This window comes from Ochotona princeps, chromosome 1, assembly GCF_030435755.1.
Source record: "Ochotona princeps isolate mOchPri1 chromosome 1, mOchPri1.hap1, whole genome shotgun sequence".
NCBI lineage: Eukaryota > Metazoa > Chordata > Mammalia > Lagomorpha > Ochotonidae > Ochotona > Ochotona princeps.
Genome location: NC_080832.1, coordinates 22052754 through 22076737, shown reverse-complemented (window position 1 = coordinate 22076737; position 23984 = coordinate 22052754). Strand labels below are relative to the sequence as shown.

Sequence of the window (23984 nt, the reverse complement as noted above, 5' to 3'; positions counted from 1 at the left end):
ATAAGTGGTATCTTTGTTTCATTAGACAGCATGAGCATTCAAAAAAAAATCATGCTTTTTTTGACTGCCTCTCTCTTACTTTATTTTTTATTATTATTAATTACATTGCATTATGTGACACAGTTTTATAGGCACTGGGTTTCCCCCCACCCCTCTCCTAACCTTCCCCCAATGGTGGATTCCTCCACCTTCTTGCATTGCCACAGTTCAAGTTCAGTTGAGATTCTTTCATTGCAAGCATGTACCAAGCATAGAGTCCAGTGTCTTATTGTACAGATAAGTTCAACGGCTTGTTGGGGAGACCATCTCTGGTCTGAAGGTAGAGCCGGCAGAGTAACATCCCGATCAATTGAAAGCCCCAACATAACATCAGCAACAATTTATAATGTTATGGAATTAATTGACATAGTATTGAGTAACCAATATGTTAAAAAAGAATGCATCCTGTGACTTCTTCATTGACATTTCAATTTTAGTTTATATACGACTGGGTTCTATGCACCTTAAAATGGCTGTAGATTACTATTCAGTTGTCTCATGTCTATTTTAATTTTGTTATTTAGCATTTTATAGTGTTGAAGCATGATTTTGCTGAACCAGGCTTTTTTTTCGGGTAGTCTAGACTGGCTTATAACTCTAACAAGACATGTGTCAACAGTTTAGGTGCAGAACAATTTTAGGAGGGGTGTGAAGAGAAATCTTCAATACCCTATTGAGCTTTTTAACATAGTGCTCCTAAAGTTTTTTTTAATTTAGAACATTTCAATGATTGGATTTTCAGATTAGGGGAGCTACATTTGTAGTCAATGCATACAATGCAAAATTTTTAGGGAATAATTCCCTAAAAATTCCCGAAACATTTTGGAAAGGAATATTTACTCTATTTCTACTTATAATTTAAAATGATCTGATACTTTTTTTGAACATTTCCCAAAATTTACATTGAATTTCAGAAGTGCTTTCACAAAAGTGTGAATGCGTATACGTAATAAGATCTGAAATACCTTTCAGAGGTAATCAAAGACAGCAGCATCTATTGTGAGTGTGGAAACTGACAAAGCATGTGGGAAGCTTGCTTTTTTTTAATTGAGAGAAATCCATTGCTTCCTGAAAAGTTGCATGCTGCAACCCAAAGAGGCTGTGATGAGCCAAATACAAATTGTGTTTCCAATAATGTTGAACTTACTCTTCACCCCTTTCTAGAGGTTTACATTTTTAATTTTTTTCTTATTATTGATATTGTTGTTAGACGTTAATTGCTTAAAAATCTATTTCAGGTCAACTTACTCTTTATTAAGATAAGATTAGAGAGGAAATGGTAGAACAGTTCTAGTCTACAACCTGCCGTAGCTTGGTAGCATGACCTTGACGGAGCAACTTCACCTGTCTGCGTATGAAAGAAAGAACATTTGTCAGATTATTAGCATAAAATTATCCAGTAGTTACTACTTTTGCAATTCACTCATTCAAGATTTTCCCAGGGTTTTATCCAAGTAACAACTTACTTGGAGAGGGGTAAAATTTGACTCATTTTTAAAAATGACATTCGAAAACCCTGGGCCTTTCCATTGTGTTTTTCAGCTCAATTCAACTTTCCAGAATTGGAACTACACTGTGTATGTAGTTAATATCAGGTAAATGACAAAATACATTATTTGAGATATTAAAAATAAGTATTTAATGTTAATCTTTCTTCTGCTGTACCTATACACACATTCATACATGTGCCATGTTTATTTTCTTTATAAAAAAACTCATTACAATGTTTCTTTGCTCAAAAAGCCTTAATTCTGCAGAAATGATGTTAAGCTTTTTAAAATCATGCATTCCAGTTTTATTGTTTAAAGTTTCAGCTGTCAATCTGAGAATTATGGTTCAGCAATTAAGATGCTGCCTGGAATATGTAGTGTCACATATTGGAGTAGATTACACATTACTTCTGTTCCCAATTCCTGCTTCCTGGTGGTATGCATGCTGGAAAGCAACTGTGATGGCTCCAGCCGTTGTATTCCTGCCACTGCAGTGATAGATAGGACAACGGCTGATCTGGTTGCAACAGCTTTGCAAAATTATCTTTCCCCATCTTTGACTTCACTCCTCCACTGACACCTCAACAAACTGTTTCATCCACTTTTCTGTGTTTGGACTTTGTTTTCAACGTTTCATTTATCCTTGAGGCAAGATTTCTAAAATGTATTTTTGCAACCCCTAAACATATATTCTGTGACCCTGAAAAGAAGTCAAAGTAGCCACAAGTTTCAGACGTATGTTGTTCACTCACCACAGCAGGTTGCTTTATCAGAATGCCTCCGGTTCTTCTGTCCCTAGTGGGCACAGTACTTCCTCAAAGAGAACAAGAGCACAGGCATGCCAGCTTTGTGAGAGAAAAAGACTCCTTCCACACATACCCGGAAAGAGCAGCTTGCAGTGGCATTCTGCCTCTTTCATTTTTCCAAGTTTTTTGGTTGATGATGCAGGGGAAAAGGTTGTTAATGAAGATATGTAATGGATAATGTGCTTATTTTTTTTAATTTTTTTATTGATTACATTGCATTATGTGACACAGTTTTATAGGCACTGGGTTTCCCCCCACCCCTCTCCTAACCTTCCCCCAATGGTGGATTCCTCCACCTTCTTGCATTGCCACAGTTCAAGTTCAGTTGAGATTCTTTCATTGCAAGCATGTACCAAGCATAGAGTCCAGTGTCTTATTGTACAGATAAGTTCAACGGCTTGTTGGGGAGACCATCTCTGGTCTGAAGGTAGAGCCGGCAGAGTAACATCCCGATCAATTGAAAGCCCCAACATAACATCAGCAACAATTTATAATGTTATGGAATTAATTGACATAGTATTGAATAACCAATATGTTAAAAAAGAATGCAAGTTCTTAACTACATCCTGTGACTTCTTCATTGACATTTCAATTTCAGTTTTAGTTTATGCACCTTAAAATGGCAATAGATTACTATTCAGTTGTCTCATGTCTATTTTAATTTTAGTATTTAGCATTTTATAGTGTTGAAGCATGATTTTGCTAAACCAGGCTTTTTTTTCGGGTAGTCTAGACTGGCTTATAACTCTAACAAGACATGTATCCACAGTTTAGGTGAACAGTTTTAGGAGGGGTGTGCAGAGACATCTTCAATGCCCTAGTGAGGAGTAACTAATCTTTGTGTCCCGCCTAGTGAGGTATAAGTGAGTCTACGCTGACCGTTTCCTTTCTGATTCTAAGCTTTCCTTGTTGTTCTCGATCTATCTAGATTTTTTTTTTGTTTGTTTGTTTGTTTTAAGCGGTTTCTGGAATGATCCTGATGGTTATTGCGAGAGAGGGTGGGGACCCAAAGTTGGAACTAAGTAAGGACCAGAGAAAGCTCCTCTCCCTAGTCTCGAAGGAAGTTTACTGTTCTGTTTCTGTGGACCGCTCAGGGCTCCTGGTTGTTGTTCCGATGACCTTGGATCCTGCAATGCAGGATTTGGGTTTCTTTCGTCCCACGTGGTAGATCCAGATGGGGGTGGGTGACCTCAGAGTTCTTGGCTTCCGAAGGCACTCCAGTCCCAGTGGTCTTCTTGGCAGTTGGGATGTAGTCCTTGGAGCCCATATTGATAGTCCTTGGTGAGGATCTGGGAGTCTTCAGGGTTGGGATACAAGCCTCCTCCTGTCCACCTGCTCCACTCTGGGGTCCCCCCCCCCACAGCTCCATGCATATGACCTCCTGTTAAGAGGTTGTCAGGATTGCTTCTGATTCCCACCATATGCCTTTGTAGTTTTGCTATTGTCTAATGCTGATTCGAGTCTGTTTTCTATGAGTTACCAGTTATGATCCTGATAGGTTATACTTCACGTCTGCCTCACATATTCTAGGGTGATAGAATATTTCTCTGTTCTCCCGCCCCATTACGGAATAACATAAGGTATTAAAAGTATATTAGGTTTTACAGTTGTTTGATGTAGATCATAAGAAATCTGACTCACATTGATTGTTGATTCATAGAGTATAATGTGTTTATTTTTGTAGTTTTCACCAGAATGTGGGCGAAGACAAGATTAAAGTGAAGAGAAGCAGTGTGAATGATGAAAGGTAACACTGTGGGATCTTACAGAAAGTGTCTCGTTTTGTCTGTGTGCTGCCATTACTGTCTGCTAGGTACATGAAAGCAGTGAACTAAAACATACACATTCACATACCACATTTAAATTGTTTCTTTAGAACTGATGTACACGCTGCTCTCGTTGTAGCCAGTAATATTGTAGGCTGAGAAGAAATTTCTAGCTGATGAAATCTAGCTCAAAAGAAGAGCATTTAAAATGTATGAATTATTTTTAACATTTCTAGGTTTTTGGTTTCTCTTGTGATCTCTTATTTGAAATATCGAAGAGACCCCGAAGGAGGGGATCTTTATTAAGTAAAGTGCTTCTATCTAAAAATGTGGATAATAGGCACAAAAATGATCTCAGCCTTCCCAACCATCAGCTAATTTTCTAAAGCATTCATTTTTAAACTTATGACAGGATTATGACTTAACCATTTAGGTAAGTTAGTGAACATGTCTAGCATATACAAATAGCTGACATAATAAGAACCAGCTGTTCAGAGTGCTGTAAAATGAAAAATAATTTAAACTCCTCAATGGAATGAATTGAGTTATATTAGTTGATTGCATCTGCAAAGAATTTCTTAAAAAATCAGCTGAGAAGCAAAATCCTTATAACTCTTGCTGAGTTTCAGTTGACTGCATCAATACTATGCATGCGTAAGCATAATGGTAAAGTATGTTTCTTTTCAAATTACTTACTACAAGAAGATAAAAATACAATTTCAAGCTAGGGCTGGCTGGAGAGCTTTTTTCTTCTTTTTCTTTTTAATCAACATTGGAAAAATCAAACGGTTTTATAAGTTGCGTTGGGATTTGCTGTTTCTCTGTGGATTCTACTGACTGAATTGAGCCGTCTGATTAGGAGAAGTTCTTTGTTATGCATTACTCTTTACTTCACGTTCTGAAAACAGAGCAGTATTAGAGTACTTAAAAGATTATAGGAAAAAGTGAATTCAATAATGTTTGAATGCAGAAAAAGTTGTTGAGAGTCACGCCTGTGTAGGTTTTCAAAATGTCTGTAGAGAAATATGTAGTATGAAAAAGTTTGGGAGCTGGTGGAATGTCATAACAGGATTATCCTTTGGCTGTGATGCTTTTATCCCATCTGGGTGCTGGATTGTGTCCTGGATGCTCCACTTCCAGTCCAGCTCCCTGCTAATGGCCTGAGAAAACAGTGGAAGAAGGCCTGGGGCCTTGGGCTCCTGCACCCGTGTGGGAGACCTGGAGGAAGTTCCTGGCTTCTGGCTTCAGATTGGCTCAGCTCTGGCTGTTGTGGCTACTTGGGGAGTGAATCATCAGCGGAAGATCTTCCTCTCTGTTTCTCCTCCTCTCTATATGTTTGCCTTTCCAATAAAAATAAGTAAATCTTAAAAAAAAAAGAAAGGTATTTGAATTTTCATGTAATCTCAAGTTGTTCATCTGTCAAACCAACAAGTAATTTTAGAGATAATTACAGTGAGAATAAGTTAACTATGTATGTGGAGGAAATGCACCCTGTAGTTTTCTTTGGCATGAACTCTTGGCAATATTTTAATATTTATTTACAATTCCTCTACTCCCCCTCTCTACACTTCTACTCATTGATGAGACTTCATTAATCTCACAGCTTTTTCAAACTAGAGTTGATTACTTTTACACACATTCTTTTTCCCAAACTTTGCCTGCCAATTCAAATGTATCTCTGTAGCTTCAGATAATACTATCATAACTCTATCGCTTAGACAGACAGGAAACCAAAACCACTGAGGCTGGTCTATTCAAATAAAGAATGGCTGATGGGGACAACAGATAGAATTTGACTTTGTTGAACCATTAAATAGTTTCAGTTTTCAGGATGGGAGAGGAAAACAACAAAGATAAGACCCATGAACAGGCACAGTTACCCTTGAATTGCTGAATCTGGATATTCAGTACCATCAGCATACATACATTATGTTGATTATGTTCTTAATATTCAAGTGAGGAAATATTAAGACCATAAATAATCTCATGTGGAATTTCTCAGTAACTTCAAGGGCAATATTTATTTTTCATCAGTCATTTAATCTAGAGACAGTTTTTCATAGATCGTTTTTAAATTTTGCAGTTATCACAGTTCACCATTATATTCGCATCTGACTGTATCTTGCAAAACAATTTACATATGAGCAGAAAGCAGTAGATTGTTTTTAGGGAATATAGCTTTTCATAATGAATTATGGAAATATAAAACATTTTCTTTTTTGAGATTAGCACAGATATTGAAAGGCACAAAATAGAGCTATTGTGTAATTCCACCTAATGCTGAATAGAAGGTATTTAATTTGTTATTTCTTATTTTTATTATTTTATAATACAGTTCCATAGGCTCTAGGATTTTTCTTCCTTCCACCCCTCCCCGAACTGTTTTCCTGCATATCATTACAACAGTGTAGTCCTTCATGAACAGTCATAAGCCCATCATTCTGCTTTTTAAGTGTATCCTGACATGGTAGGTATGGACAGTGGCAGAGAGTCTAGCATCCCATTGTCAAGACACATTTAGGAGTTTCATTTGGACTTCATCTTCAATTTCAAAGTAGAGATGCATACTGTGTTGCATCTTCATATATGCCTATTACATAATTACTGTATATTCCTTTAAATGAAAGCCGTAAAGCAAAATTAACAATAGGAAAAACCCCAGAAAATTTATAACAAAATGAAACCAAATAACATGCTACTGAACATTATTTCATAATTGCTTTTATCAGCAAAAATATATTCATAGTCTAACTTATTTTCAGATAATTCCATGAATCTGCTTATATCTCTTCACTGAGTACTCTGTGACTTTGTAAAACAAACAAATGAATAATAAAAAAATGAACAGATAAATAAAAATGCTGCCACTTCTTCTTTGGATATATAAGTAGTTGATCTTGAAGCTAAAATGTCTAACAGTTGTGTAACAATATTCGTTTTTCAATAAAAAGAACCAGGAAATTTTGCTGCAAACTCAGTGATTTTTTCATACAAAGCAGACATTTTTCTTCTGTGTGACAAAATAATGTAATTTAATTTTACTTCAGTGTTGAATCAGTTTTGATTTCTCTTATTATAGCTGAGATTTCTGGTAAATGCAAAATTATATGACCTTAAATTGCAAAATCAGAAGTTTTTTCAGGGCTTCTAGGATATGTCTCTTTGATTTTCAAAGATATATTTATTCTTTAAAGATCTTCAAGGTCAGACATTCTACCACCTTCTTCAGCATCATACTGACCAATCACAGAGTATACTGTAAAAAGTGGTTCACAGGAATGGAGTAATCATTTGTCACGTTCCCGAAAGAAATTTTACCACATTTGTGAACAATAGCACTTTTATAGTTTTGAAAGTCAAGCGATCCATTGAAATTCTAATCTTTCTTTCTTTTTCTTTTTCTTTCTTTCTTTTTTTTTTTCATGATACAGTTCCATAGGCTCAGGGATTTCTCTTTCCCTCCTCCCCAATTCCCTTCCCCTGCTGCCACTGTTTTCTCCTATATTATTACACTGGTAAAGTCCTTCAACAGCAGTCATAAGTCCATCATTCCGCTGTTTAAGTGTAGATCATGGTTAAATATTGACAGTAGTGGAAAGTCTAGCATCCTGTTGTCACGATGTATTTAGTAGTTTCCTTGGGAGTCCATTTTTCTTTAGAAATTTCGTTTTTGATCATTTAGAAATAATGTAGAGTTTATTATAAGTTTGGCTTTTTCTTGTAAACTATTATATGTTATATATTCTCATATATAAACTATTAATAAATACTATAACATTTATTTTTGCTAATAAACATTTAAGCATTTATGAAAAGAAATAGGATGATGTATTTGTACATTTATTATTCTGCAAAATATATCCTCACTGAAATATTTTTATGTTGTAATTTAGGTAGCAGCAGAGAAAGTCCGGGAGCGCCCTGACCATCTTTTCAGTCTCAGCACTGCACTACCAACCTTCCAGATCTAAGTGTTCTGTTTCCCACCAGAGCAACTAGCCAATCCACAGTGTTAACAACAGTTCTATTTTAAATGTTTCCTAGGATGGTGATTTGGGCCCTTCTAGTTTACAATGCTACCAACAATGCCAATTTAGAAGGAAAAACCATTGAGCAGAAGCTCTTAAAAAATAATGAATCCCTGGATGAGGGCTTGAAGCTATATACAGTAAATGTGAGGCAACTGGGTAAGTGATTTTAATTCTTTTAATGCATTTTCTATGTCTAGAGGCAGGTTTAACTAAACAAGACAAATAGCTTTCCTTTTTCTTACTTATGTATAATTAACTTTTTCTGATGATTAATTCATCATATTGGTGACGAAAGGATGTTAGAAATAGAGGTCAGTGTTGTGGTGTGGCTGATAAAGATGCCACTTACAATGCTGGAATCCAATATGGATGATCCTTGGTGTCCTGGCTCCTCCCTGCTAATGTCCTAGGAAAAGCTGTGGAAGATGGTCCAAGTTCCTGGATACCCGTTGTCCATGTGGGAATTTCAGAGGAGCTCCTGGCTCCTGACTTCAGCCTGGCCTAAATTCCTGGCCATTGCAGTCATCTGGAGAATGAACCAGCTTATTTTGACTTGTAAAAAAAAATGTGTATGTATATGTTTCCAGCAGCCTTATTAGTCTATGTAGAGGAATAACCATGTGGCTAGCTAGGAAACAGCGTAGCTGAGCCCAGTCCTCTCCTGAGAACAACCTTCCAAGAATGTGCTGCAATAACCTCCCACTGAGCCCTCTTACTCGTATTAGATTAAACCTCAACTTTAATTCATTAACATATGACTTTGGAGACCAAGCTTACCTCCAGTATGGACCTTTGGGAGACACCCAACTTCTTACCCAAACTATCAGACACTTTAGTAGGGATCAAACACTGTCTTGCTATGTTCTATAAGGTTGAAGTAGGGAAATAAGGCTGAGGCGTCCGGTAACAGTGGTGACCACTGGTGCAGAAACAAGATTCATCAAACAGTCTGGCATCTGCACCCTTGTGACAGGGAACCACCCATCTCTACTGTATCAACATATGCAATTATGGGAACTTATAGAGGTAGATGAGTGCAAATAATAGTGATAATCATGCTAATAACAGTTTCTGAGCCTTTGTGGGAACATATTTGTTTCCCAGTATGTGAAGCTTCCTGGGAAGGGCGAGTAGACACTATTGTCTTTCTACACATGGGGTGTACACAGAAGAGGAACTGGACAAGTGGGAGTTTACCTGGGACCTGGAACCTGGCAGTTCCAACCCCATCTGTGCCAAGAAGCTAGGAGGTTCCCAGGACAACTCTGTACATATGTCATGATTTAACTTAACACTGTGTAACTTATACCCTGCATTTTATTGTTTTTCTACGAGTGAGTATGAGGATGATTTTCTAGCACTTTGAAGACGTAAGTATGGTAATTTTAAACTCTGCTCTATCAATGAGATAAAACACTGGAGTTTTCAGTGACTCTAGGAGGAAAGTTTAGCTTGTTTCTCAGTATTGAAATATGCGATGTTGTTGTTGGCATATTGATGTCACCTTGATATTATATAAAACAGGAAACAGAATTCTTTGTCAATACTTATACATATAGTTTTCAAGGAAGGAGTGGAATGATTTGAGGAGGAAAATGTTAAGTTCCGTGTGTGGAGATGGCTTACATATGCCTGCTTGATTCTAGGCAGTGAGTTTATCAGCAGCTGGAAATTTCTCCATGAAATGTACTCACAACTTAGCAGTAACCCATTGATTCACTATTCTATAGACTTTTCCCTTTTACAGAGATTAAATTACATTTTTACTTTTTCAGGTTTGTTTTCATTTTCTGTAGTATTTATTTTTACATGTAACTTAGTAATATTCTCTGCTCAAGATTTATATCAATAATGTTTTACATTTATACATACCCATAGGAGTGCATAATTTTAATGGTATTTTTCTTTTAAGATGTAATAATTTTGTATCTGAAATGCATTACCTGTTTAAATTTCCCCAGTATTTTAGAATTACATGAAATGAGTACCTAAGTGCAAGTATTGTTTTGAATTTAACATGCATTTCGCCTGTTGGCCCTTATTTTCTCATAGGTGTGTGTGGCGCCCTGGAGGAGCCTGAAGGCTTCCACTGGCCATCCATTTCACCATCTGAATACAGCCTTGCCTGTCCAGACAAGCCTGGCTTTTTTGTTTCACGGATGTGGTAATTCTTTTGTTGACTGTCATTCAAAGCTCCTCTTCATCTATTTTCTCAGGGTGACAGGTGCTGCATCATAGTTTACATGCATTAAATTGATTGGAAAACCGGGTCAGAATCTCTGCCTAAATCAGATTCTTCTGGGGGTTAAAAATCAGATAGATGGGTTACCCAGATATGGCATTGTTTTGCCATTTGAGTCCTCTCAAAAAGGAAGAATTTAGAAACCAGAAGGGTGGTCCCAGAGCATATGACCTTATACACTGATGGACTCCTATAGTTTGCAACCTTGGGACATCTGAAATTCCAGGTTTTTAAAATTATTTGGAGGGAGGAGAATGATAAACAAGAGCTTCTAGGTTGTAGGAGTCTGCTGATAGTCACTGTCAAGATACAGGTGTTTCACTATTCAGTGAAAGTTGGAGGTAAGATCATTGCAGAGAGCCACCAAATATCAAGTCAAATCCCGTTGTTCACCATCCATCCTTCTCCCTGTTAGATTTTTTGGGGGTGGAGAGGATTCAGGAGTTGCACTTACTCAGGTTTAAATATTCTACACCTACTATTGTTTGGCATCTCTTAAGGAAGAAGTGTTTTCAAGGTTTGTGGGCAAGAGTTTGCATTATGGCCCTGCCTCTTTCTGGCTAAAGGCCTTGAAAAATTTCTTGACTTATTTAAGTCAATGTCCTCCTCTATAAAATGTGAACTTCAGGAGTTACATGAAAGAAGAATCAGATATTTCCTGTTGAGTACTTAAGCAGAATTTGACCAAGATGAATAGGTTAAGGCAACAGATAATACAGATAATGCTAGTATTTTGTTTCCGTGGTGAATGTTGCTGGTTTTGTTTTTGTGTTTGTTTTTTTTTTTTTTTTTGTAAGAACTATGGGTTGTAAGTTACAAACTCATTTATGTAAAACGTTTGAAATATCTTTGTTTATTTCACAGCTATCCCAACTCTTCCAACACATCTCTGGCTTACTGGGGGCCTCTTGATATCTCCAATTGTTCAAGTAAGCAATTTTTCTTCAGTTCTCAGTGACAGAATGAAATGATCTCATTCTTCATGATGTTTTTTTCTCTTTAGACATGTTCTGCTGTGTGATACTATTTAATTATAAACCTTGGGCAACTGATTCTTTTACTTCAGATAGAAGATTGTTTTTCTGCAATCTAACTTTCTCTCTTACTAATTCTGTGAGAGATTAAAAAGTAGTAATTATGTTCTAGAGAAGAAAATGAGAATCATATATAAGTTGCTATAATTAAAACTTACTTTTAAGCAGCAAACACATGCATATTGAATGATTCTGGGGACATTTCTCTTAGAACATATGGGAATGCTGGTCTCTCCAAGCTGTATCTCACCAAAGAGTAAACACAATAATCTGAATGTCAAGAAAAATTGTTTGTCACATGAAGATGGTGATAAGAGAGTTATACACTGAAACTCTAATTTCCTCTGTTAACTATAGCGCATGCGCACACACACACACACACAAATCATATTATGTTTTGGATTCTTGCAGGTATTCAAAATCAGAGGTCAAACTTCGTGTATTGTTTCTTTTATCTTTATAGGGGAAGCAAATGAAGTTGCCAGTGAAATTTTAAATTTAACTGCTGATGGGCAGAACTTAACCTCAGCCAATATCACTAGTATTGTGGAACAGGTCAAAAGAATTGTGAACAAAGAAGAAAACATTGATATAACACTTGGCTCAACTTTAATGAATATATTTTCTAATATCTTAAGCAGTTCAGACAGCGACTTGCTTGAATCCTCCTCTGAGTGAGTACTTTGTTGTTGATTTCTTTCTGGAGATTATTGGAAAAAATGTGTTATGTAATTTCTCAGTGTCTAAATGCTTTGTGCTCAAACTTTACCATTCATACCTCTAGAAGATACATTGATAGTTCCCAAGGTCAAAAACAAATTTCTGTATATGTCTAGAAAATATACTTTAGAAAATGTTTAGAGTTCTTATCTGGAAAGATATGTAAATAGCCTTTAAAAAACATAATCGCTATTTAATTTTTTAATCGAAAAAATTATAAAAGTTTAGTTAGCCAGGGTTCTGCATGCGTTGGTAACAGTAAGTCCATTGTCATATGAACTGTGACAGGATGCCACCACCGTGTGAATGCTGTTCTTCTGGAATTAAAATGCCTAGGGCAAGTGTTTTATCAATACCAATTATTTCATTTACCATATAAAGATTTCCCCCATTTCCTTCCTTTCAATCACATTTTTAAATAAAAATTTATATTGGTTAAAATGTATTCTCTAATGTACTTTATCTACATAATAATAATGATTACAGATATGTTTACTATCTTGAAGTTTAGAAAACACTTTAACACATTATTGTCGTATATATTTAGTAAGCAATGAGGCAGGAAAGATATTTCCCATGTGGGAAAAGGGATACTGTGACAAATATAAACAGTATTTGTGCAAAATGCTTTAGTTACTAAGTTTGCTTTGAGCAGATATATCTTTTGTTAATACATCCGTCTCTGTGGCTTTATGTTTTAATTGGCATAATTGTGGTTTGTGGTAATTTTTACATAATTGATTAACATCAGAAAATTTCAAGGACAATTTGATTTGTATTTTATAACACAGCAAAACATGGATGTTCAAATATCAAAACTGTTATATTAGTTACCAGGGTATTGTTGTTTCTTTAGAGCTTTAAAAACAATTGATGAGTTGGCCTTCAAGATAGAACTAAATAGCACACCACATGTGAACATCATGACTCGGAATCTGGCTCTTGGAGTATCATCTCTCTCTCCGGGGGCAAATGGAATTTCAAATTTTAGCATTGGACTTCCAAGCAATAATGAATCCTATTTCCAGGTAATAAACCATTATTCTTTCTCATTTTAACTGATTAATTAGAAAAATTAAAACTTACTGATCATGTAACAGTAGCTCCTTTAAAGAAATATTGATCCAGGTGGCAGTACACTGGTTTAAACATTGATAAAGTGTAGCTGTAAGTGTAGAGAAGAGGCCTTATGGAAACCCACAGGTGTACTCTTAGATGAACAGTTTACATCCTACAGAAGGTGATGCTGGAGTTAAGTATGAGCATTAAAACAGAGGGGCTGCCCTATTGGGACTGGGGATGATTAACGCAGCTGGAGGAAGGAGCTTAACTTAAGGCTCAAAGCTGTGGTACATGCACACTGTTTTTGCCAATGGTTCTCAAACTTAGTAGTAGAATCTCCAAGAGGACTTATTGAGAGAGATTGCTTGGCCTTGCCTCCAGAGTTTCTAAATTAATAGATCCTGAGTTAAAGAGTTGCACTTTAAGCAAGTTTCTAGGTATTGCTGAGCCTGCTGGTCTGTGGCCCATAGCTTCAAAATCCAAGAGTGTAGAGCTCTGGGAATGCTAGAGTGAGCTTCAGCCAGATCAACAGGGACCCTCTGGGCTTCTTAAGGTGCTGTTTAGCATTGGTTTTCAAATCTATGTGGTACTGTAAGACAGCCCTGGCCACAAGGGGCACACAAAATGAAGGAAGCGTGGTCTAACCAGGGAGAGAATATATGTGTAGTCTAATACGCCTTTACTTGAGCTGTAGACAAAACATTATGTTACAGTTTAGGAATGGGGGTATATGGAAGTGTCTTTGAGGTGCTCTTTCATGTAGTTATCATTTTAGGAATGATAACTTTGTTATCTCAGTTTACTCCAAGCATGTAAGCAAACACTGGCCTGGGCTATGTTTTCAGGAAAAACAGTACTTGAGTGTTCACAGAAATTCACCTGTAGCCTTCCCACAGTGAGAGCTCAATCATACAATCAGATTAACTTTTGTGTCTTTCTTTCATTATTATTATTTTTTTTTTTTTTGCAAAAACGTTACAATCTGATAATGTTAAAGCTAATTTTTTAACTTAAAAGGCAGAACCAATGTGTAAGTTTTCCTATTGGTCTTAGTCAAAACTTAGTGCAATTTTCTTTTTTGCCACACTTGCAAACATTAAATGAGGTTTCTGGCAATATGTCTAAAGGGATTTGTCCAGGAGCTTCAGGAACTACTCTGAGGTCAAGGGGAAAGCCATGATCCTAGCTAACCTGAAACCAGTAGTTGTTCTCTCTACTTAATATATATGAAATATATTTGTCATTATCAATTTCCTTGAGATGATTTCGTCAACATATCTATATGTGTGACAGATGGATTTTGAGAGTGGACAAGTGGATCCATTGGCTTCTGTCATTTTGCCTCCAAACTTACTTGACAATTTGAGTCAAGAAGATTCTGTATTAGTTAGAAGAGCACAGTTTACTTTCTTCAACAAAACTGGACTTTTCCAGGTAGGTGTACATTAGAATGTTATTTTTCAATTGCAAATGAAATTTCAATATCCTTTGAGATATATCAGGAGTTGTAGAAAACTGACCTACTCTATTTTCAAAATTTAAAACCTTATGTCTAATTCTTTTAGACATATATTCAAGTAATAATATACGTTAACTGCTTATATTCACTCAAGTTTTTCAAGTAAGTCAATGATAAGGCTGAAACTTGATGATACCATCGATATAGACTTAGTGCAGACATCACTGTTATTTCTTCTCTTAGTATTTTATGCTGTCCTGTCACGTAGATCTTTGAAGAAGCTGTACTCCAAAAGGAGATTTTTTTTTTAATGTAGCAGGAAGCACTGTTTACATAATGAGCTGCATTCTTGGCTTTAATCAGTTTTCCATTAGTGTTCCAAGTGACCTTGGACCTTCACACATCCGTAGAGCAGAGTGGCATTGTATTGAGCACAGAGTATCATTTGTATTGGCATCATTTCTAGATCTTGGAAGCTCTGCTGCCAGCAAACACTGGTGACCTCCACTTGCCTTTGTGAGTGCAATTCCATCTAGAAAAGTTTCATTGAGCCCTTTCTTAAAAATAAAAACCATTTCTTGAAGTCCAGATATCAGCGTATGTCAAGCAATAGAGCCTGTATAAGACACAAAAGCAAGATTCAAGGTTGCAAGAATTGTTTCTCAGAGGTTGTCCTTATACATCAGGTTAAGGGAACTGGCTAATAAAGCTATAGGAAAGGAAAGGGTGGAATTATTTGGCAGTAATTAATTCCCCAGAAAAATAAAACAAAATTTCTCATCAGTAAATGTTTTCAGAACAAGCTGCATAAAAATTATGTACTTTGTATAAAAGTGGTTTATATACAGAAAAGCCATGAAAATTACCCTTAAGGACTTTTTTTTAAACCTATGGATACTTATAACTGTATTTGTTCAGATTGCTGTGATTTGAGACTTATAACAATGTCACCATTTAAAAAATACGTTAATAGCATAGTGTAGATGTCATAAGGTGTGAATGGTAGAGAGACACTCATTTAGACAAGGAGTTCGGCCTGTAGGATGGGTTTGGCAGAATTCTTAATGATATGCTACTGTTTTATATTGCTGCTTCTCCATGCCAGTTTCCCTTCTTCTTTGTTATTAGGGAGCATATGTTTGGCTTTTACAGCAAATTTGCAGTAGTCAAAAATTTTGCAGGTTTTATGATATCCCCATAAAATAACAAGTATAATAGGACAACGTTAAAAATATTCATTTGTGTATTTGAAGGCAGCATTACAGAGAAAGATGGTCCATTCCCATGCTCATTCTCCACATGTTCTCAACAGCTTGAATTGGTGCAATAGAAAGCAAGAATCCTAAAACTCCTTCCAGGTCTCCCACATGGTTGGTAGGGGTCCAAGCACTGGTGCCTTCCTCTGCTTCTTTTTGAGGTATTTTGACAGGGAGCTGGATCCTAAATGGAGCAGCTAGGTCTTGAACTGGGACTCATAAAGAATGCCTGTGTTACAGGTGGTGGCTTAGCCTACTGTTCCATAACACTGCCCCTAGGAATACATTTTTAGTAAAAGACTGGTTTATCACCAGCTAATAACTGACTTTAGTGATATTGACTGACACACAAAGTCAGTAAGACAGACACAAACCAAAACAACAACAAAAACCAGAAAACTGCGCTCTAATGCTGAGATTTGCTTGGAGTTGAAACAATCCTGTAATTATTTTCCAACTGATTTATAAGCTATGAAATAGAAAGTCAGGAGATTTGACAAGAAACACAGAAGCAGCAAAAATAGAGATGAAACTGCTGGCAAGACAGTCCATTGCCCAAATTGTTTTATAGCACAGATCCACCTAGTTGATTTCCGGACAGCCTTATCATGCAGTGGAATCTGCAGATGCTGGCAAGTGTATGACCTGCAAAGAAGGGACAGCTTCTGGATGGGACATTACTCCAGTAAAACTAGATTTGTGTGTGTTAGTCAACCTGTCGCATGTTGGCATGGATGTGAAAGATGAATTACTTTTTATTTTTCACACACTTATTTCCTTCATATTTCTGTGAAGGAACAACTTCATCTGTTTTCTAGAGCAGGGAAATGACCTAATTGTTTCACAGCTTTTTATGAGTTTATATTGTTTATGGCTTTGCATTGTTAAAGATGTTAGCTGGCTGACATCAGTCACTGCAATCAAGAATGGAGTTTTATGAACACTGCCTGACAATATTGGCTCGTTACGCTCCCTCAATGTATTTATTATAATAAGGGAAATAGCAGAGCTCCTTCAGGAAAGCCAGCAACTTGATGTTATAAACAGGATGTTCTAGAATTGAAGATCTTAAGTGTAAAAGTTGCTGACTGTTTGCTTATTTTGGATTCCCCAAATGAAATGAAAGTGTGTACTTCTTACTAATGCATGCAACTTTTCTGTTCTTTGAAAAAGGATGTAGGACCTCAAAGAAAAATTTTAGTGAGTTATGTGATGGCATGCAGTATTGGAAACATCACTATAAAGGATTTGAAAGATCCTGTGCGAATTAAGATCAAACATACAAGAACTCAGGTAAGAAAGTGCTACCGATAGCCATTGAAGAGAGGCAGATAATTTCAGACATGATAGAAGTAAGTGCTGCGTGTTGTGAGGGTATTGGCTGCCTTCTTCTGGAAAGGGAGAAAAGCTAACTGGGCACTGCTCTCTAGCTCCGATTAGTGGCAGTGACTTGGGGAATTATTCTTATTTGGAATCCAGTAACGTGAAAGAGAATGCAAGTGAGGAAAAGCGCTATAGGAAAAGCACTATACAGCCCTTAAAGATCGAAATATGCCAGTACTTGTCAATGCAGTGCACGGTTCTGCCCCAAGAGGTTTCAGTTGTTTACATTTTTAAAGTCAAAGCTAATTGCGCCTGGAGAATAGGAGAGGGCGGACTTCTTTTCAAGAGGTTAGCTGTTGGTTAAGATCTTGGCAAATGGGGCCTTGCTTATTGCTTCATTATCCATGCTATCATCTGTTTATTTGATAAAAGGAGAAGCGGGTTTTGTCCCAGCTGGCCCAGGTACAGGCTCTTCTCACTTTTCCAGAGGCCTGTGCGTTATGCTGCCCTTTCTTAGGCAGGCAGGAAGACAGCAGGAAATGAGCACGGAGATGTGGGCTAAGGATTGGAGTTAGGTCATGTAAGAGCTGGCCTTCCCTGGTCCTGGACCTGAGCCCTCATCCTGCCCTACGGCCTCTTTGTTTCTCTCTCTTCATCTATAGATCATAACTTTTGTTTGTTTGTTTTGTTTGTTGTTTTGTATTTTGGTGAAATATTCTTCAAATTTATCATTTTATTGCTGTTTTAAGAGTCCAATAATTAAGTAGTAATAATCATATTTAAATTATTGGGAATTCATCAGCCTTATCTACCTCCAGAACTTTTGTCTTCCACAGTTGAAACCGTTTTGGTTAAATATTAACTCCCCATTCTTTTCCTTCAAACTGCCCCCTAAAAGCACTTTTATGTAAGGGGTCTTGTCAAAGTCCAAGGAAAATGTGTATTCTCTTCTATGTCAAGTTTTTTCACTGTGCTTTTGAATTTCCTTCCTACTCTCCATCTCTATCCATTGGAATATTCTAATCTCATGTAAATGACATCATATGGTATTTGTGCTGTTGGCACTGGCTTATTTCATATAGCATATAGTTTATTCAGGTTGCAGCTTATGATCCTTTCCTTTTTAGAGTTTGAAAAGTAGAAGTTTGTAGGTATGTACCCATTTTGGTACTGTAAATAATGCTGCTGTGAGCACCTATGGAGTCCATGGTTTTAATTTGTTTACTATATACTGAGATATTAAAGGATAATTTTGAGGATAGTGTAAAGTTAGAATTTAAAGAGCTTCACTGAATGCTAAGAATGATAAAGCACTTAGTATTTAATTATGGAACATATGTAATAACCTACAGTAATAGGATAATAGGATTCCCCGTGAAATTATGGTTGACTTTTCACATGGGGTGTTTCTATAAGAAGAATCCTCTAGGTTATGTAACATTTTCAAACTGTATTAGCATAGCTAATAAGAAATCCATTTCTATGTGAAACCTTTGTCATTATTATGCACTTGCCATATTTAAATCATACCATTTCTAATTTATTTAAATCATGACTTGTCATGCTTATTCTTATGTTAATACAGGAAGTGCATCATCCCATCTGTGCCTTTTGGGATCTGAACAAAAACAGTAAGTTTTAAGTTTCTAGTTGTCCTAATATAGATAGCAACTGAATTGTAAATATTGTTAAACACCCTCATTTCCTTTAATTCCTGTCCAAGTGAGAGTGAGTCACAATGTGAGTATAATGTACAAAATGCAGTTTAAGTCACTTGGAAAATCAGTTTTAATTTCTGTAACTTCTCAGTCATTGCATGTATCTAAGGTATATTCAACTCTATTTTGTTTTTCTTTTTTAATGAAGCATTGTTTTTTAGTTCAGCTGTTTGTAAAATGCAATGTTTGGTTTTGTTACCATGTTCAGATTATAGCTTTCACTTGACCCCATTCTTTTAAGGACACATCTGAGGACATTATTTGGTACATATACAACTTGAAATCCAGTTTTCACACCTCAGATGGGACAGGAAGAGAAACATGCTAAAGGATCATCCGTATAGGAAAGAATCGTAAAACACACATATTCTTGAAAGGAATAAGCAGCTTCCAAAATGATGTTTAACAATCAGTAAAGGAAGATGAAATTAAGGATAAAGAAGTCATTAAACCCAATGTAGAAAAATCTTTTTGAGCAGAAGTACAAGTGAGGGAACCTCCTGTGCCCATCCCCTAAGGTTCTCTCCCCCAGGGTTTCTGCTCAGGATTACTGTGGCTAAATCAATTCCAGTTTCAATACAGGATGCTCTTACAACTGTGTATATTGCCACATGTGACTGCTGAATACCTACTAGCACATTCCAAGAAAGCAAGCCTCCCTGTTCTTACGTATTTACAAAAATACAGATAAAATAGGAGAAAATGCTAATCCTTAGGGAATACATGAGTTCAAAACACATTTGAAAAAGAGTATACTTTTCATAGAGGTTTATTTAAAGATATGTTAAAATTACAACAAGCACATGCAGAAACCCTGAGCACCACACCCCCCATGGTAAGCACACTGAAAGCTCTGTAAATAGATACTCCTTCAAGGCCCACTGACACTTGAACTCCCTCAGTCCAGAAACTGAAGCGATTCTAAATATTGGTAGCTTTCAGAATGATGTGTGTTTCACAGATCAAGTCCGTAAGACGGAAAGCAAATTTCCTGAAAGTAGGTAGCCTCCGTTACAGAGCAGACACTGACCTGCTGTCATTGTCCCGCTGTTTGTCGATTCCTCCTACAGAAAGCTTTGGAGGCTGGAACACATCTGGATGTACGGCATATAGAGATGCAGATGCAAGTGAGACAGTCTGTCTGTGTAACCACTTCACCCACTTTGGAGTTCTCATGGTAAGGAGGGCATGTCTGGGCTCATTTAGCAGTCTCCTGCAAGGCATATTCCTTTATGAGTTCAACATTTTAAACTGTTTGGGAAATTGTTCTCTGATTATATTCATCTGGACCCTAAATTTTGATTCTTAGAGAAGAATCTAATTGGCAGAGATCATAAATAAAAAATCTGGATACTGATTCTAGAAAGTATTTTTCCTTCTTTTCCCTATAACATTAATAATGGTGGTACATAATCCCCAAGTAAGAACATCTCTAGCAAACCGTTGAGTTAAGAGAAGAATGGGGTCAAGCAGACAAAAAGAGAAACAGAGAGGAAGGACCAAAAGTGAAAGTAGTAAAAACATTATCTGTCGCTAACCTGAATGCTAACTATGAATACTTTCATCAAAACTTGTCTTATCTCACTACTCAATATGTTTGAATGCCACTTGGTACTAGGTGCTGTGCCAGTAGCTATCCCTTTTGGAGACTGTATTCTGTCCCAACACACCAGCGATTTTACTTAGTGTAGAGGCATCAATCGTGCAAAAGATGATGCGTGTGCCGTCCTGCCTTCATATATTTTCCCTTCCTTTCTGCTTTCCTTCCTCCTCCTGTGTGGTTCTTTTTATCTCATGAGCCCATCAGCCAAACAGTTTAAACAAAAATTTCATCATATCTGTAATTTTATTATTATTCCACTGAATTTCAGGGATTTACCCACAAACCTAGATCTTTACCGTTTTGATCAATTCACTTGTATTTTATGATGTACAGGGCATGCTTCAGATTGGGATTTAGCCTTTGTTTCTGTGTAGCTTCTGTGAGAGCACCAGACCACATGGTTTTTTGTTTTTTTTTTTCCACTGGAGATGGGAGTAATGTGAGCTGAGGCAATAAAACTTTTTGAATTAGAATCACAGACAGCAGGTTGTGTTTATCCCCACTCTTAAATCTTACACCATTCTTCCTGTGGGGACTGGGAGGAAGTAGTGAGGAACTGTGGAGTGTAGCATTTGGCTGCAGAAGCCACTTCGCCTATGTAAATGGTCATTGTCATGTCACATCTGCAAGCTGTAATTTTCCTGACAATCTATTACATAAATACTCTAAGACATGAGACCAAGACAATTACAAAGGTGACAAATCACAGAAAGTAAACTAACTTTGTCAAAATATAAATCTTCACTGTCAGGGCATGAACAACTGTGATATGTTTTCTCTATGGAGTTAATAAAGGGAAGTCTGTGTCCTTCCATGTTCTCTTTTCTCCAAAATTAATCATAACATTCTTTCAGAAAACACTTATTTTGAATAATTATTTACTCAGATATATGTTTTAGCTTAATTCAAATATTTCAACACACGGGGGATTGTGTTACAACAGCGTTAAATAAGTAACAAAACCCCATTTCTTTAAATAGCCAGTTCATTCATATATTAGGTACATTTTTAAAGAAGACCTTTTGCCGTCGGGTGAAACAGTAGCTTATACATATGTGGAGATGTACATTTTTGCATTTTTGAGTGCTGCTTTTCCATTTACCACCCTGGCTGCTTTTATAGGACCATAAAGAGCTGGAAGAAAAATTTTAAGAATTTATTCTTTGTGAAGAGACACCCATATCCTTTTAACTATTTCAGACCACCAAAACTTGCTTGAGAGTTTTTTCTTATTTACAAGCACTTCATTGACTTGCCCAAGGTATCATGGAGTCTAAATTTCCTTTCACCCATAAGTATGTCTTTGCTTTTGTACATTTAGTTACTTCCTTAAATGAGGTATGGAAGGAACAGAGCTACCGTGGATTTTCTCCTCCGATGTCCTTAGCGCTAAGACCCAGGAGGCAGGAACTCGTCCTGGGTCTGCAGCATGGACGGCAGGAGCTCAGTCCTAGGAGCCTTCACAGATGCTTTCCAGGGTCTGTCTTAGCAGGAAGCTAGAGTCAGGAGCCAGACGTGGATGTTAAACCTAGGTACTCTGAGATAGGATGCATGCATTGTAACCACTAGATCAAAAACCTGCCCCATAATTATGTCTTCTAATCTATAAATGCATGAGGAACTTAATGCCCTCTCTAGCCTACATTTCTTTTTAGTAAACGTGACTTTCTTATTGTTAGCACTAGCAAATTTTTGGTGTCATGTTGGTTTGTTCAGACAAATATTTTCATTATCTCAAAATAACAACGCAGAGTGTTCATGTCTATTACTGAATAGCAATATTTAATATTTTTACTTTAGATACTGCATTTAACTGCAGCTTACAAGCCATTAGCTTTAACTGCATAGGAGCCATGGAATTTTTTTGAAGCAGTGATACATCTTGGAGATCCTTCAAGTGAAATCTAGTAGTGACAGAAATGTTGGTTCATACAGCCTTTGTGTGAGTTAAGTGCCTCTGACATGAAGCCCTTCCCATGATTCTTGGGAGAAGACTCTAAGGCCCTGATTCTGCTGAATTCCATCGTTCTGTGCAATTTTAGGAGTCACAAATGTATTCTATCTGTTCCTTACTTTATCAGTCATGCCTGAAATTGACTCCCATGTTTTCATTTTACACCTCTACATCTTACACCTACGCATTTCATTTCACACATACAAATGCCACTTACTCGGCGCCTATTTGTGAATAGCAGGTCTTTTTTTTTTTTTTTTTTGATATTTCGGTAAAAACTGGAAGAATGGTAACAAATAAAAGGAATAGCCTGTAAGACAAGCCATTTTCATGATCGTAGACCTGAAAGTTCAAGACCTTCCTTCTCCAGGAAGGCTCTACTTTTAAACATCTGCACAGTGGAGGTGACTTTCTCCACAAACCTGGATTAAACAATTGGTCTTCCCTCGTGATTCATTCCTATTCCAAACGATCCTTTAACAAGCAGGATTTTCCTGTGTGGCCCAGACATTTGTGTTCGCCACAGCACATTGAAATACATGCTTCCTATATGCTGAAAATGTGTCCACTTCTTTTTATCCCACTATATCCCTAGTACTTGAAATTGTGAAACAGGGATCAAAAACTTTGGGCCCAAAAACCTTTAGTGGCTTCTAAAAAAATGCCAAAATTACTCATCCATCTTAGAAATGACAATGGCTAGGAGTCTCACGCCATCTATTTTTTGGACAGTTCAAGCAGCAACACCTGCGTCCCTATCAGATAAGGAATCTCAGTGTCTGGGCCCAAGCCCCGCATGGCCGCTGTGCACTGACTTCATTGGCACCCAGGCACTAGCCCTGCAAACTTAGACATGGATGTGCTAATTTATTTCACGAAACAAGCTACGTGGTTTCCTTTTTGTATTGAGGAACCAGTAATGTTGATCTTCTACTAGTGGGCAAAGAACTTGGAAAAGGAGGAAAAAAATAATATTGAAGTCTTTCTGGCAATAATGGTGCATTTTTGTTCATCGATTGAGCCACAAGAGTACAGTAAATGAAAAATTCTGTGTTGATTCACACGGTTGTTGTTCGCCCCCGAGGTGGAGCAGCTCCAATGTTAGCAGTAAACTTTCTAGTGAAAACAGTGTTCTGTTCTCATGAGAAAAGGAATTTTTATGGTTGCTTCCCATGTTCTGTGCAGGATCTTCCAAGAAGTGCCTCACAAATAGATGCAAGAAACACTAAAGTCCTCACTTTCATCACCTATATTGGATGTGGAATATCTGCTATTTTCTCAGCAGCAACTCTCTTGACATATGTTGCTTTTGAGTAAGTGCTTTTCTTTCAGCCAAGCCCAGCACGGGCTGTTCCAAATGTGAATAGGAAAATTGCCTTGGCTTTGAAAACGTTATGTGCTTTGTGAATCATGTAGGATGGCTCAATTTCAATGTTCATATTTCTCATAAGATTTATCATGCAACATGGCTTTTCCAGCTA

The 23984-nt window shown here is 36.9% G+C and overlaps 1 protein-coding gene across 4 annotated transcripts in view; it reads left to right on the top strand.

The window, feature by feature from the left end:
• ADGRG6 (adhesion G protein-coupled receptor G6) overlaps positions 1–23984 on the top strand; it is a 134031-nt gene that overhangs the window by 87386 nt on the left and 22661 nt on the right. For all 4 annotated transcript variants that reach the window (XM_058670927.1, XM_058670923.1, XM_058670936.1 and 1 more), the window contains 12 exons: positions 1582–1634; positions 4020–4082; positions 8146–8288; positions 10185–10296; positions 11239–11303; positions 11872–12082; positions 12985–13156; positions 14484–14624; positions 17079–17198; positions 18814–18859; positions 20017–20123; positions 23689–23816. In XM_058670927.1, coding sequence (XP_058526910.1) covers positions 1582–1634; positions 4020–4082; positions 8146–8288; positions 10185–10296; positions 11239–11303; positions 11872–12082; positions 12985–13156; positions 14484–14624; positions 17079–17198; positions 18814–18859; positions 20017–20123; positions 23689–23816 — 1361 coding nt within the window. The remainder of the gene's footprint in view (positions 1–1581; positions 1635–4019; positions 4083–8145; positions 8289–10184; positions 10297–11238; positions 11304–11871; positions 12083–12984; positions 13157–14483; positions 14625–17078; positions 17199–18813; positions 18860–20016; positions 20124–23688; positions 23817–23984) is intronic.